General features: G+C 50.0%; 1 protein-coding gene across 2 annotated transcripts; it reads left to right on the top strand.

The window, feature by feature from the left end:
• Positions 1–71: 71 nt before the first annotated feature.
• On the top strand, positions 72–15041 carry zgc:153012 (uncharacterized protein LOC777626 homolog). 2 transcript variants are annotated; one of them, XM_049028243.1, is made up of 4 exons: positions 72–3003; positions 3173–3336; positions 12209–12260; positions 12973–15041. In XM_049028243.1, exons 1-4 carry the CDS (start codon positions 2089–2091, stop codon positions 13111–13113), a joined length of 1272 nt encoding a protein of 423 aa, XP_048884200.1. In that variant the 5' UTR covers positions 72–2088; the 3' UTR covers positions 13114–15041. The 2 variants fall into 2 exon arrangements, with proteins under 2 accessions (XP_048884200.1, XP_048884199.1); XM_049028242.1 differs by lacking the exons at positions 72–3003; positions 3173–3336 and adding an exon at positions 4213–10671.
• Positions 15042–15380: the final 339 nt, after the last annotated feature.

Raw genomic sequence — 15380 nt, 5'->3', positions numbered from 1 at the left:
AAAAAAAAAAGTTGCCGATCCTAAAATGATTTGCATGACGTTCAACACCGGGGGTGGAACTTCCGGACTTGGGAAAATTGTCATCAGTTAGCTAAAGTAAAATAAACATGTAGATGGTTAGATGGAAGTCTGTGTGACCCCCCCACCATAGTCCAGCAGTACAAATATTAGCAAAGAAGGGATCGACCCCGCGAGGACGGAAAAGGGAGCAAAACTGGGGGAACGAGCTCAGCATCAACTGAAACATGAAGCGCGTCTGTCTCAGGCGCCCGATGCCAGTTAGCACGCTGTAGTTAACTGGGAGAAACATTTTTTTTGCACATTGGGTGTGGGGTAAAGGTACTATTTAGAGACAAGCCCTAAAGTAGCAAGGCGACACATGCGGAATATTCTACGGGATCCCTGTCCCGTCAAGCTCAGCGTGGACAACTTTTTGGAAATCGCACGCCTGTCCGGAGCTTGGATGAGCGGAGCTGCGGAACAGTAATGCGGCTGGAAAGCTCACGGCAGCCCGGCGGGATGCACACGTCTTCCTCGGCGTGACAGCGACGGAGCCCGACTCGGAGCCGCGCAGCTCTCAGACTCCCTCTTTAAATGTCCTGCCGCTAGCTGGCTCGGCTAAGTCCCACTAGTCGAGGCCCACTTCGGTGCGAGCCGCGGAATCACTTACACTTCGCATCTTCTGCGGCCGGAGGTCGGACGTTTCGGCACGTTTCACACGGTATCCCGCTTGGGTATATATACACTGCAGAGTTGTGCATGATTGCAATATACTGCTATAGTTAAATGATCGGTCGTAAACAGAAGTCCTAAATAAGGCTTTTATGCTCATTTAAAATTAAAAAGCTAATATGTACGCAGTAATATGTACGCAGATGTCGTAGATGATTTTTAAACGATGCTGAGGCGGTTTTAAGTACAATAGGCTATATTATGTGGACTTTTTTAAAAGTACATGTTTACATTCTTGGTGTGTTTGGTTTATGTTGCGTCCTGTTATAATTAAATATACAGTGAAATTACCTATGGGACAGGGATGGGGCACGAAGTGAGGAAGTACGCGTTAACAAGGGGAATTAAGTCATTTTTGCTTGTTTTTGGGTAATACAGGGTAAATGTGGAGCTGTACGTGATGTGTTAGAGCATTTCCAGGTAGTTAAAATCCAGTATTTGCTAAACAGGTCCTGTCATGCGCCGTCGAGTGGCTTTTTTCCATTTACAGTACAGGACGGTGTGCAGTGGAGCATGAGCCGCTGCTGCCTGCCGTCGTCTATATACCGCAAAAAGCGGCGCAACGTGCAGTAGAAGTCATTTCCAAATGGAAAAACGCAACTGTTAGTGAAATTTAAAAAAGACGACTTTGTTCACTATGCACCAGGTTAAATTACTGAGTTATAAGAGGTCATAATTATTGTTGTTATTATTATTATCGTTATTGAAGAAGAAAAATAGTTTCTGGCGGTTTTCCCTGTGCGTGAAATTTACACCGTATTGTACGGTTTGGAGCTGCACTTTCTAACCCAGTGGTTTCACGTTCGAATAAATCAGACTTCCGACTTTAAACTGGCATCCGAAGTTGCCGTACGTGACATCTATAAATACCAGGCGATGTGTTGGTGCCAATTCACAGACCCTTAATCAGACGTACTATTGCGTAATAGCTTGGCAGGTTTCTACCACGTTTTTAGAGGAGGAGCCTGGACACAGTCCAGTTTCTCGTATTTAACTAAGCGTATGTTTAAAGGGCTTGATATTTGTTTTTGCGGACGTGTTTGTAATCCGTGTAGATTTTAAATAAAGTTTGACGGTTTTTCTTGAACACACTGGTGAAGTAAACCCAATTCGTGTTATGAACTTTTTACAAGTTGTCTCTTCCGTTTTGAGTAATATTAACGATTGAACTAGAAGCTGATATACATTGGATGTTTTATCGGAACTCCCAGCAGTAGTTTGTTTGTTTCTGACTGTGTGTTTACCTGCCATTTGGGAGATGGGGCCTCACTGAGCGTAAGAGGTCTGCCGTTGCTTTAAGAATGTGAGCACGAGCTTAACAGACTAGAAAAACGTGTGCCTTATGGGCTGGGAAACATGAGCGGCGGCAAGAAGAAGAGTGGCTTCCAGATCACCAGTGTCACCTTGGAATATGGCCAGGCATCCGGCGAGCCCTCGCCCCCACCGGCGTCCATGGGAAAGGAGGCGGCCGGCGGGTCGAAGGGCGGGACTGGGACTGACAGGATCACACGGCCTGATGATGCCGGGGACCACAAGCTTCCAGCCAGGTCTGGCAGCCTGGGCGGGGATGATGTGGTCCGGGGGAAAGGTTCTGCCCCCAATGGCCCCACCCTGCTGGACGTGATCAGGACGGTGCAGCCGCACACCAGCTGCAGCCAGCCCAGCACCCCCGCGGCTGTGCGCCGGCAGACCGCGTCCCAGGATAGTGTGGGGTGCCAGTCCCCGCAGGCGTCCCGTTTCCGTGTGGTCAGGCTGGGCCACGGCCTGGGAGAGCCGTACCGCCGCGGCCGCTGGACCTGTGTGGACTTCCTGGAGCGGGAGGGTGGAGAGGAGCGCGGCTTGAGGCGCGTGATGGACAGCATGCGCCACGCCCACTCGCTGGAGTCACTGGAGACTGTGGGGCTGGGCGGGGCTGAGGCGCCTGGGGGCGGGGCTTTGCTGAAGCCCTTGGGGCATGTGCGTGGCCTCCGTGCCGGTCACCTGGTTCACTCGCAGGGCACCACCCACCTGCGTGCGCCGCACCTGGGGGGTGGGGCTGACGAGCTCCTGGCCATGGCCCGCCCCTCGTCCAGTGGGCCGCCGTCCCCTTCGTCCTCCTCGCCCTCCCCCTCTCGCAAGGAGCGCTTCAGCGTCAGGCTGGTGAACACTGGCTCGCTACGGTCCTCCCTCTCCTCCCCCACCTCTCAGCCGCCGGAGCTCCAGGTGTTCCCCCCGCCTCGTTACCGGCACCTCCCTGCGCCTCTGCGGCTGGACATGGAAACAGGAGGGAAGGTGGGTGCCTCCGTTGTGGGGTATTGTATCACAAGCAGTATGCACTAATGGCGTCCAAACATTGATGAAATGTCATCCGAGGCTCACGTTGAGGGTTGTGGGGGGGGGTTATTTTCTCAGCCTGTTGAAGAGTGCCCTGGCACTAATTGCATACTCTGTATTCCCTCAGTCTTTATTTCGAGAGACCCTCTCTCAGCCCAGCTCCCCTGGCCCCTCCTCATCGCGAGATGGCGCCTTCCAACAGAGCACCAACCCCGTGCCCACCCCCTCTGCACTCAGCTTGGCGCAGTCTGTGTTTGGGGTGGGCGGGGCCTTCGACCTCAGCGACGACAGGTAGAATACCCTTCCTGTGGCTCTGCTAAGTGGATTCACATTAGTTTGGGGGTGAGGGGCATGTAAATATGAGCCTGTGTTCCATCGGCCAAGGGTGGGTCTCTGGACCCAATAGTATGGTAGCGCGATAGCAGTGCTGTGTGAAATGCTCACAGTCAGCATCCATGTGTGAAAAGGACAACCAGGCAAACCACAGCTTTGGCAGCTGCCTGTCATTGGCAGGACGGCGCTACCCGTCGCGGCGGGGCAGGTACGCGGCGGGGCAGGTACGCGGCGGGGCAGGTACGCGGCGGGGCAGGTACGCGGTGGGGCAGGTACGCGGCGGGGCAGGTACGCAGTGGGGCAGGTACGCAGTGGGGCAGGTACGCAGTGGGGCAGGTACTCAGTGGCTCGTACCACGTTTGCAAGCCGTTCCCACCCGTGGAGCCGTTTCTCATCTGGCCCTGGAGATTTTTTGAGAAATTGTCTCTTGAATGTCATATTTTTTATAGACCTGGGGAGGGTGGGGGGGTACCAGGCAAAATACTTTTGCCATGGAAAAACTTGTTTAATCTAGTTGCAGTAAGGGGCGGTGGGGGGCAGGCGTTTGACTGGCGACGCAGTGACGCCCTCTCTGTCGTGGGGGCTCACGCTGGCTCAGTACCGCTGTGCCCCTTCCCATGATTCTTGGTTCCCTGCCACGCCGTAATTGCTGCGGTATTTTTAAAGCCAGTGGGGAAGCCGCAGCCCCCTTTGGGATGCTGGTGGCTCGCTGGCCCCCCCCACAGGCGGCTTCAAAGAGCCCCGCCCTCACAGCTCTGTCGCAGCCGGGGCATAAATACCACAACAGTGCCCAGTGCGCCTCTCCACCCCCTCCTCTCGTTCCCTCGCTTATCCAGCTCCTCCCAGCTTTCCTTCTTTCCCATCTCTTCCTTTTATAGGAACCTCATTCCCTCTTTTTCTTTCTCTCTTCCCTCTTTCCTCCTCTTCCTCATCCCCCCTTTTCCTTTTTCCTCCTCCTCTTATCCTTTTTTCCCTTCCTTCTTCTTACCCATTCACACCTTTAGTGCTCCTTCTGATATCCTCCCCTCTACCTTTTCTCATCGTCCTCCCCATCCCATCATTCTTCCCTCGTTTTTCATTCCCTCCTCCTCTTTCCCTACCCCCACCTCTCTCTCTGCCTTTTTCTGCTGCTCCCCAGTTGCCCTTGTGACACGACAGCGGTCGTTAATCGCAGCCACGCCAGCATGTAGGAATAAACTCCAACACATCTCGCCCTTTTCTATACCGCCCCCCCCCCTCCAAATTGCGGATTTCTGACGCTACATTAATAGACGCATGAGTTGTGGGATAGAGACGCTATTCATGATGGGGGTAGAGAGAGAGAGTGAGTGAGGGAGAGAGAGAGAGAGGGAAAGGAGAGCAGAGGGGGTGAGAAAATGAGCTGTGTGTGTGAGAGAGCAAGGTGCTAAGTCCCCTGCACACCAGGCTGAGAGTGTGTGTGTGTGTGTGTGTGTGTGTGTGTGTGTGTGTGGGGAGTGGGGGGGAGGGGGCCGATTCTGTGTCTCTGTATGTGAGGGCGTTTGGGCATTCAGGTGGGCGTGTTTATCCGCTTCGCTTCTACTTCCTGGTGTTGTGAAAATGTGGCCGGTTGCATAAGCCCCGCCTCGGGGAATCCTGACGTGCAAGTGCTGCTGGCGCTCCGCGCTCCCGCCTGCTGCCTGGGAAGCCCGTGGTGGGACGACACAGTCTGCCCTTTATCTGCCTGGTGGAACGGGGACAGAAGCTGCAGCCCCCCTCCGGCGGCCTTGGTCTGGGAACAGGCCACACGCGGGGGGTGTCCGTGCAGGTGTTTCTCTCCCCCGGCCAGCAGTCCTGCAGCTGTCGGCCATGTGTTGACGCAGACCTCGCCGAGCTGCCGCTCCAGGTCCGCGTGGCCGGAAGTGTCACTGCACCACGGGAATCCCGCGGGGCCGAGTACGGATACCTGGCCGCACGATGAAGTGACACATGCAGGCTGCTTACCAGGCTAATTAGGACATGTGGAGGTCGCCGGCTTTCCCTAGGAGGGGTGAAACTCTAAACCTTCCTCCTCGGAAACGGCAGCATCTCCCCAGTCTTACTCAAAGCATCCAGCGGATTATTTACTTGTTAAATTCTGTCTCGTTTTCTCTTTTGGAAAAAAAAGTTTTTGCTCAGGTAGCCTGCCTGGGGGGCCTCGTCAGCCAAAGGACCCCAGAGAAGTTAATCCACTCCTTGCTCTCCAGACTCCTGGCTGTAGCCTTCAGGTTGCTATGGCGACCTGGATGCATTAGGGGCGTGGTTCCAGGATGGGTGATAAAGATGACTGTTGTCTCCCACTGTGGTCCGTGTCACTGCATGTGGCTCCTTTGGCCCATGGGCTCGCTGACGACCCTCTGCTGGCCGCTTCGAGAGCATAGATCCGGAAGAAACCAACCTCATCATTGCTGGGATTTTGGGGAGACACACAGCCGTAAAATGTTGTTAAACTCAAGTCCTCAGTCAAATTTGATTGGCGGTTTTACCCATGTACTGACCCACGCCTGAAGATGACCTCTGTCAGAATGGGGTCCTTGAGTTCTGTATGGGTCACGTTTGTGTGTCACATACAAGCAGGGAGGTGGGGAATGTTCCCTTGGTGATTGGCTGAAGTGGTCCTCATCAAATCATGTGCACATTATCCTCAGACTATGCAAGCATCAATATTTATGGAAAGAAAGTTGTTAAGGGTAGCCCTCATTCACAGAAATTTTTCTTCTTTATCACAGAGGATTCTGGGAAAGGATGGTTTACCAACAAACAAACAAACAAGCAAACCTTTCATCGCTTCGTCTGAAACGGCTAGCGGGCAGCCTCCTTCAGCATTGTTTTGCCTTTGATTTCTTTTTCGGCTTGTGTCTTCACGAGTAATTCCACAACACCCTGGGTATATAATTTGATTAATTCATTTACCATTGTGTTAACAGTGTCTCATATCAAGATAATGGTTTGAAATGCCCGGGATTACCAGCTCATGGAGGTGCAAAGCGCCGAATCAAGTTAGGGGAACGTAGTTCTGGGGAAAGGTTAAAAAACTGGGGACTGTCTGCTGGCTTTCGGCTGCTGTTTAGGGCGGCTCAGTGGTTGTAGCTTCACGGATTGTTTCTGGATGGATCTCTCTGCAGCAGGCTGACTCCTGACCTCGCCCAACCCCAGCTCCCTCTGACCAGGCTGACCGAGCCATGAGGTTTTCACATAGCGACACTGGATGTTAACATTTTTCTGATGCGTATCATACCTCGACTGTGTTCGGAATGGCGGTGTTGGACTTGAGTGGGCCGGGAAGCCTGGCTGAAATGTTCCCAGCTGAAAACAACAAGCGTGGAGGTGCAGGCATGTGTCCCTGGGTGGAGAGGGTGGGGGTGCTCTCAATGGTTTCATTTAGTGCGCGTGGCCCTAGGGCCAGCTCAGCTGTGCCACAAGGCTTTGCGTGGGCCAATGACGACACACATACAGTCACAGACACGCCCTCTCTCATGAAGCAGCCAATGGTGACACACGTACAGTCACAGACACGCCCTCTCTCACGAAGGAGCCAGCGGGGACACGCGCGTACATGCAGCCCTCGGGTCGGACATACTGAGGTGCCTTTGTCCCGCCCAGCCTGAGGGAAGGGTGTAGGATGATGAAGCGGAACTAGAGAGGAGACTGAAACATCAACATGCAGGCATGAGACACTTGAGAGGTTGGGGGGGGGGATTTTTCTCATGGTCAAATGCTAAGAATGGGGCTGATAGTTACAGGTTTATGGGCTCAGAAATGAAGGCCTTCGCTGCATTTGATTTTACTATTGAGGAACCGAGTTTGGATCTCGACTGATCTGGGATCAGCACAGGAAAATAGGTACGGAGTATGCTGGGAGAAGGGTGGTGTGGGGGGCGGGTGCTGGAAAACAGGCCCCGTGCTAAGAGAAGGTCTGTTCCCTGGGCACTGGGGGCCGCGTGTGGGTTGGGAATGTCGTCAGGCCTCCTATTGTCCGAGCCAGCGAGTAGGACTTGGCTGGTTGGCGTCGACCTATCAGAGAACAAGGCCCCTGTTCTGCCCTGATGGGGCGGGGTGGGGGGGTGTATGGCTGTACGTCCACTGACAAACTGGAATACAGAGATGGGGGAGGACACCAAGTTGTTGGAGACTGATGCAGCAACACGTGCGGCTAATTTCTCAACGGAGTGAAGATCCTGGTGTGAAGACCGACTGGATTAGAGCACTGCGGTTGGATTGTATCGGTGACGGATCGTTCTCATCCTGCCAGTGCCGATTATTCCTTTGCGGCGTGTCTGACAGTGACCCTCATTATTTCAACCCTTTCAGTATCTCGGCGTTGCGTCAGTCAGTGCCGAATTGTTTTGGGGACTGGATGACCAATACAGTCCTGATTACGCCTCCTCTGCAGATACCTTGTACAGTTTTGCCTTAGTGGTGCCTCTGTGGGATCCAGTCCAGGTGACCCGGCGTCGCCCTTGTGACTGAAATCCGTCTATATGGACCAGCCGGCTTGAACCGGAATGACCTGCATGCTGTCTGGCAGGCACAGAGCGCATGAGCTCATGACTGTAAACATGCGCTGAAGACATTAATGGCGCACAGATCATAACGTTCCAGGGATTACTGGCAGTGAGCGTTTCCGTGTGGATCGACTTTCTCATACACTGGATTAAAGACCAATAAAACTGGACCAGAGCAGTCGCTGGTGTTTTGGATCTCCGCCCACACAAGGAGCCAGCAGACAGCAGAACATCATTAACCCAAAGGGCCTGTGATTTTTACCCTCCCTCTATTTCCCCTCTCTTTTTCTCTCTCTCTCTTTCACTCTTTCTCTTTCTTTCTACCCATTTCGGTTTGTTGTGCTTGATGTGATTCATTCACTTGCTCTAATTCTGGATCGGTACTCAGTGTCTTATGAGTTGTGTGGCTACAGCTAAAGCCATGACAAATAATTAATCAAACGAAAATTAGTTTATAATAAACTGCCAGCGAGGAGAGCTGCGGGGATTCAACATTTACTTTGTGAAATTGCCGTTTGCAGAATCTTTGAGTGAAAATGCCCTTGCTATACAGAGTAAACAGGTTTATCAAGGTGGGGCTTTGATACTCAATATAAAAAGTAGATATTTAATATAAAATTATGATTAGTATGTCTTAGTGTGATAGTTGAATATTCCATTAATATGTGGTGATATTAATGTTTGAAATGTAATTCATAGATTTCATTGTTTTAGAGTATCTGCTGTAGCTATTAGTATCTTTGGATATTAGTGACAAAATGGATAAAAGTGGGATTGTGTTGATATGGCTATGTACAGTGGTAGATTTCAAAGAGGACCTTGTGTAAGCTGATCATCCTGATAAGAGAAGGAGAAGTGTAGCCTGCAACTTCCTCAGCGAACATCCGTTTGAGAAACACTTTGCAGGCATGTTCGTCAGCGTGAAAAAGATCATCTCGACATTCGAATCACACCGGCAAGCTCAGCCCCCATCTATCCGTTCCTCCTCTTCCTCGTCCCTTGCTCATAAAGACCCTACAGTCAACAGTCCTAAGTGTGAGCTTGAGTCAACTTTGACCCATTGTATCTCCACCGGACATCTTCTTGCGAAACCTTCTTCCTCCTCATCCATCTCTTCCTCACCTCTCTCCCGCTCGTCCTCTGCTCCTTCCTCCCCTATCCTCAAACGAGCAGCAGGCTCTTTCCTCTCCTCCTCTGCTATCCGACTCCCATCTCTGGCCCTCTGCTCCTCCCACCTCGACCAGTCTTCTCTTGGGGGTGCCCCAGTGGTGCAGCCTGCACCGTCTAGTTTCCCCTGCTCTCGGCACCCCTCTTCTCCTTCACTCCATCTGGCTAGTGAGAAATCAAGCAATCGAGAGCAAAAGAAGGAGGGCCAGCCCCGAAGCAAAATCCGAGATTCATGGCCAAGCAGTCATGTGGAAGTCCGCCGCGATGGCCGGCAGAGGTGTGCCAAGATCGCGTACTGGGAACAAGGTGGCTCTGATTTCCCCGATAAAGTGGAACAGTGCTGCCTTACAAATTCCTCAACTCGGCCGCCAGCAAGCTCTCGTGGTGTTTCCCGTCAATCAGGGCCCGGTGTTCATTGTACTGCTGAGTTTCCTCAAACAAGAAGAGAACCACTACTAACTTCAAGCCCCTCCTGCAGGACTGCAAGTCCATCCAGACCTACGACTATCCCTCCTTCTAGGACCGGCCCTCATTCCGGGCCAACGGGATTGTGCCGACTAGAGAACCAGCTGGGAACTGACAGTCCTGTCCTCCGGAAGGGTGTCCGTACCTCGATCCCCAAGGCTCTGGATCCACTGTTGCATCCACCCCCATCAGCTCATCAGTCAAACTTGATTGCTGGGAGAGGCTATCCTATGGCTAACCTGTGTGCTGGGCCGACAGAACCAGATACCCTTCAACCTCCTCATAGGTACTTGGTCACTCCTAGGCTGAATCACGTGCAAGCACAATGCCATGCAACTGTTCAAAATGATCCACCCCCAAACATAAAGACACAGACTCTATGTGGTTCTGATTCTGAAATGAGTTCTTCTGCTTCTGCAAAAGTTCAAGGATTCTTTCAAAACTCTAACCCCAGATTAGTTGGCAGTCAAACTCCTTCCAAACTTCCGAAAGCTTTCAGCCCTGTAGCATGTTCAGCTCTGCCTGCTGGAGAATTGGTGGTGACAGAAAAGGTCAAGATCACAGCTGTTCAAGACATGGTAGATGCAGACCCACCCAACACAGCTAAAGTCCATGGCAGTATCCATATCGCACCACAGGGAGCCTACAGCACTGCATCTACACTGAGCAGTGTTGATTCATCACAGTGTATCTCCGATCCTCAGAGGCTGATCCAGGGCCACAGTAGCAGAGGTACTCAAGCGCCAGACCCTAATAAAAACAGTGTGAGTGGAGTAACTACTGGCATCAACCAAGTACCTCAAAGACACGAAGGAGCAGATGGCATGAATGAGTGCTGGGACAGTCAGATCGCGGAGCACGATCCGCACACAACAGTAACCCACCACCCCTGCAAAACCAACCCCCTTGGCTCAGCCAGATCTGCCACCAAGGAGAATCCACTCTCTGCAGTCAACCGGTCCCCTTCCGCACCCAAATGTGATCCAGTCAAGGCAGCCACTTGCTTTGGACCCACAGATTCTGTCTCCCCCCTCAATGCGTTGAGCCAGCAGAACACGCGATGCCCCATGCTAGTGGGCCCAATGGCAACACTCGGACCGAAAGCTTTGACCCGGAACTCTGACAAGGCCTTTCTGTCCCTGCTGCTCTTCATTCATAGGTAACAAGGAGCCAAGGGAGGAAAGGGGGGGGGTGTGAATGTGTGACAGTGGATAATGGTAGCTTTGGTTTGGGGGGGGTCCATTTGGTAGATGTTTTTTAGGGGCCCAGCTATGTCATTGTGAGGCCCTGCCTGGGGCCAACCACACACTGTCAGCTGCCTTTGTTGTCACTCTGGCAATCATGGAGACTTAATTCCATGTTGTCAGGCCTGCTGTCTCAGGAGGACAACTGTGGAAGTGGAGGGGAGGTCTGGGCAGGAGAGGGGCCAGGTGAGAGGGACCCAGGTGTCATTTTGACCTGTGCCTGTGAATTATGCATGGTGAGCCTGTGGGCTGTTGTCACGAAAATACCAAATTAGCGGGAAACAAATTATGGTGGCAGCCTGACGCCGGTGCGTTAACAGGTGATGTGCGTGAAAGTGTGTGAGTGATGCTGTCAGAGGATTTGGTGGGGCAGCATGTCTCCACCCCTTCATCGAAGTACTGGAACAGGGTATGCATTACTCAGGGTGCTTTTCCACTGCACCAGGTACAGTACTTTGGGTACTATCAGTACTTCCATAAAGTACCAAAAGTACGGTACTTCTTTTGTGTCAGTTTTCCACTGCCGTAAAAACTGGTACCGGCGCCAAATGACATCATCAGCGCCCGCCCCTGACTGGCATCACAGAGCGGGTGCGATATTTCTTTCGCTGTATTTAAACATGTTATTATGATACTTTCCTGTAGTCCTGCTTAAGTTTTTTTTTATTTCCAAGCGGCATTGTTCGGTGTTTCGCGGTTGAGCCCCGTTTCTTCAAAGCGGCCTGCTATTACGGCAAATTTTTTTTTTATTTCCAGTCGTGCATCTAAATCCCTCTGGATCTGTTCATCTGACCATATGGTGATTAAAGCCTGTGTTTGTCCAGCCTTCCATTTTACTTTTTATATTTTCGTTTCTACTGCTTTTTATTTCGTTTCTCGCTGTTCGCTGTGTGTTTCAAAAGATGCCGGTTGTATTTTGTGTTTCAGCGGCAGGCTATTTGCATAACCAATCGACGACAAATACGTTTGCCAGCCCCACCCCAAAGTACCAAAGTAGTACCTCAGCTGATTTGGAACTTTTGGTACTGGAACTTTCGGTACTGGTCCTCGACTGGAAGTCAGTGGAAAAGTGAAAGTACCATACTTTGTGCGGCGGAAAAGCGCCCTCAGTTGTATTTGAGGTTACGCTGCTAGCTTGGTCCTGCTGTGCACACTGAGCCCTGTGATTCACAGGACTGGATTCTACAGGCAGGGCTAGGTTCCACGATTAACTGGAAAGGAGGACTCTGGGTGGGTTACTCCGAGGAAAAATGATGCACATGGTGGCAGTGTATTGCACAAATATTCCAGGACTATGTGGCTCATTTTTGCATCTGTTTTTCATGTTGGCTAATAAACCACAGCGTATGTCATGATTTTGACATTTGTTTTGCATGCTGTAATTGTCACATTATTTGTGTTTGTTTGATTGTAAACCTTCCTCTGTCCCTCTCTGTGTCTTGTGTATTTCAGCGGCTCGAGCAACAGCATGATTGCAATCGACAACAAGATTGAACAAGCCATGGTAAGAGAGCTTGTGTGTGTGTGTGTGTGTGTGTGTGTTTGTCTGCATGTACAGTTTATTCTCATATTTATCACTCTTGTACACCAGTGATGCACTTAATGTATACATAATGTATATAAACAATTTGAGCATATAGACCTCCACATTGGTATAAGTGCTCATATATACTGATGTGTCTGTATGCTCAAAGTGATTATAAAGATGGCACCGACATGCTAATTCTGTACATGCACACGCTCTGTCTGCTCCAAGCGTTTATAAACATGATACCTACATGCTAACCATGTTAAAACACTCAGACTTTGTATGCTCGGAGTGCTGTTTACGCCAGACTGTGTCTTCATGCACAGACCATGCTGAGTAATGTAGAAACTGCTGACATCGTCCCTTACATCTCTTAAGCATAGTTATTAAGACAAAAGTGTGAAATATCGCTGTCTTCACACTAGAGCTGAGGACACGCCAGACTGTGTACAGGCCTGCAGAGGTGTCAATTCACATGAATGTTTACAGCGGGGATATTTAAACATCTTGGTGTTTTAGTGGGACTTGTATGAAGGTTGTCTTGGGCAGTGCACAGCGACCACCCAGGGTCAGTTTGAGAACGCCTGACATGATCGGGGACTGACAGGGGTGTGGGCGGAGCTTGTCTGGCATGAGTGTGTGGCTTTAACGTAAGCGTTCCTAAAGCCCACCGCATCTGTCGCTGCAGGACCTGGTGAAGACCCACCTGATGATGGCTGTGCGGGAGGAGGTGGAGGTGCTGAGGGAGCAGATCAAGGAGCTGACGGAACGCAACGCGCAGCTGGAGAGGGAGAACTATATCCTCCGGGCCCTTCAGGAGCGAGACTGAGGGAGCCAGGAGGGCAGGAGAGCGAGAAGCCTTTGGCCCCTAGACCCCGGGGAGAAGGAGGGGGAGAGAGAGAGAGAGAGAGAGCACGTTCTAGTAACGTCGGCAATGCGTCCGGCTGATTGTCCGATTGCCCGATTAGTCTTCTAGAGGATCATGGGTAACTGAAACGCCAAGTCAGCCGAGATGCAGTGAGCTACAGAGGGAGAAATAAGAAAGGAGGTGAAAGGAGGATGGATTACAAGAGCAGGAGGTGGGAAGAGTGTATGACCATGGAAGATGGGGGAGGGGAGCTATTTGACTGGCAGCCTTGAGCGCCAACACCCTTGCAGTGGGGTACCCCTCTGTATCCTACCTACACACACACACACACACACGTAATCACACTATCAAACATAATGTGCATGTTCACAAGTAAAGATGTGTATGCCAGGAGAGTCACTAGGGATTTATGGAAAGTCTTTCCATTTTAAAGGAAGTGAAAGAGGACGCACATATTAAATAGTATGTGTGCATTTATTTGGAGACTGAAGAACATTTTAGGGGAGCTAAAGTCCTCCTAAAACAGCCCCGACGACACCCCTGATGCAGACCATAAAACGCACATAACAGCACGGGGGGGGGGGGGGGGCTACTAAAAACTCAATGGAATATATGGGTACAAACATGAAGTAACACACAGGTACACAAGCGCAGAAGTCCGTAACACTCTAACACACAAACTGTATCTCGAAGGAAGCGTTCAGTTCTAATCATACGGAGTAAAATATGAAGCATCTTTGATAACTTTTAATGATGATGATTAACACAGGTGGTGATTATGATAATGGCAAGAATTCTTTGCAGTGTAAAAATTTAAGCTGCTTTTTTTTGGCTAATTTATTGGTCTTCTGCTAGGAGAGAAGGGGCCTGGTTGGGATTTGTTTGTGGATTTTCAGCTTTTATTGCATGTTGAGGTCTTTGGTTTTGCATACTTGCTATATTACTGCACCTTTTTAGCCATCAATTAAACTTAAAAGGAAGGGCTGTTGTTGCTGAGGCTCGTGTTGGGACACCAATTGAGGCCCAGAAGGAACCCAGTGTATTTTTTTCCCCACTATACTGTATTTTCACCATCCTGTCCCGCGTTCTTTACACCACATGTTAATTTCACATTTATTTAAAATCTTACCATGCTGTGGAACCATCGAGATTCCAGTCAGCTGAGTCTTTACTGGGGATATTTCAAATTTTGTGTACAATCCCATAAATGACATGGTTTGTTTTTGCTTGGGTAACTGAATGTGTAATGATACACTCTGCCAGACAGCGATTGGTTGCATTGTGCCAAAGCAGTTTTTTTTTCTCCCTCCTGAATACAGATATTAATGGGATGAGCGGTAATATTGTGTTTTTGTGGTCTTAACATGCCGGCTCATTTGCCTGAGGTTCTGGACGGACTCAGTCCTCTGAGGTTAGCTTCCACTAGAATGAGCTAATCCCCGTAACGGAACCGGGAACTAGGTTGATATAAACATGAGGCGAAGACTGTCACTTTATCGAGGGACCTGCAGACCCCTGACTGTGTTACAGTCTAGACCCAGGGAGTTTTGTGGAGATTATCTTGAACACCATAACAGTTTCCCTTATGTGCACACCAAGATAATTAACTCTAGTGGTACAAGTCCAGTAGTTCCATGATTTCCTCAGCAGGGCCTCATACTTGATTTAAAAGCAGCACCAAACAATCTGCTCATTCATTTTTGTTTTATTGTGAAAGGAGCTTAAAGATTCTCTGAGACTGTTACATCAGAGGGTGTTTTTAATTATTTTCTAGGATATTAGTATTTTAAAAACATCCTTTTCTAAAATGGGGTACAAAGTATTGATTGTTTGTAACTGTACAAATTATGAAAGGAAAAAATAGGGTCTAATAAATAACTTTTACTAAATGTTCTTTCCTGTCCTCCTTCTGAGCCCAGCAAATGCATTACGAATCGTTGATTTCATAGCTAGCTAACATAAGAGTTTAGGTAAGGAGCATTCCTATTGGACAATCATGACTTCTAGCTTAAGTTAACCTAGCTAACTGAGCAATCTTGCTTAGTGGAACGCCCCTGGATCTACGTACACCACTGTTTGCATTTTCATGCTGCCTTGTTGATGTGTGTAAGATTTTTTTGCTATGGCACAATATGCCATTAAGAAATGTTGTACATGTAATCAATACACCACCAGCACACACTATAATTGCATTACGAGACCATGCTAGTGAAAAGAAACACAAGTAA

The sequence above is a fragment of the Brienomyrus brachyistius genome, chromosome 10 (genome assembly GCF_023856365.1).
Source record: "Brienomyrus brachyistius isolate T26 chromosome 10, BBRACH_0.4, whole genome shotgun sequence".
Classification (NCBI taxonomy): domain Eukaryota; kingdom Metazoa; phylum Chordata; class Actinopteri; order Osteoglossiformes; family Mormyridae; genus Brienomyrus; species Brienomyrus brachyistius.
The sequence above is the reverse complement of the archived record's forward strand: the minus strand, read 5'-3'. Positions and strand labels throughout refer to the sequence as shown.

Bases quoted from the DNA above. Each gene is read 5' to 3' on its own strand.
- zgc:153012 (XM_049028242.1), top strand. From the start codon at position 8,789: ATGTTCGTCAGCGTGAAAAAGATCATCTCGACATTCGAATCACACCGG. The intron at 10,672-12,208 runs GTAACAAGGAGC...TGTGTATTTCAG, and splicing joins CTGCTGCTCTTCATTCATAG to CGGCTCGAGCAACAGCATGA. The intron at 12,261-12,972 runs GTAAGAGAGCTT...CTGTCGCTGCAG, and splicing joins ACAAGATTGAACAAGCCATG to GACCTGGTGAAGACCCACCT.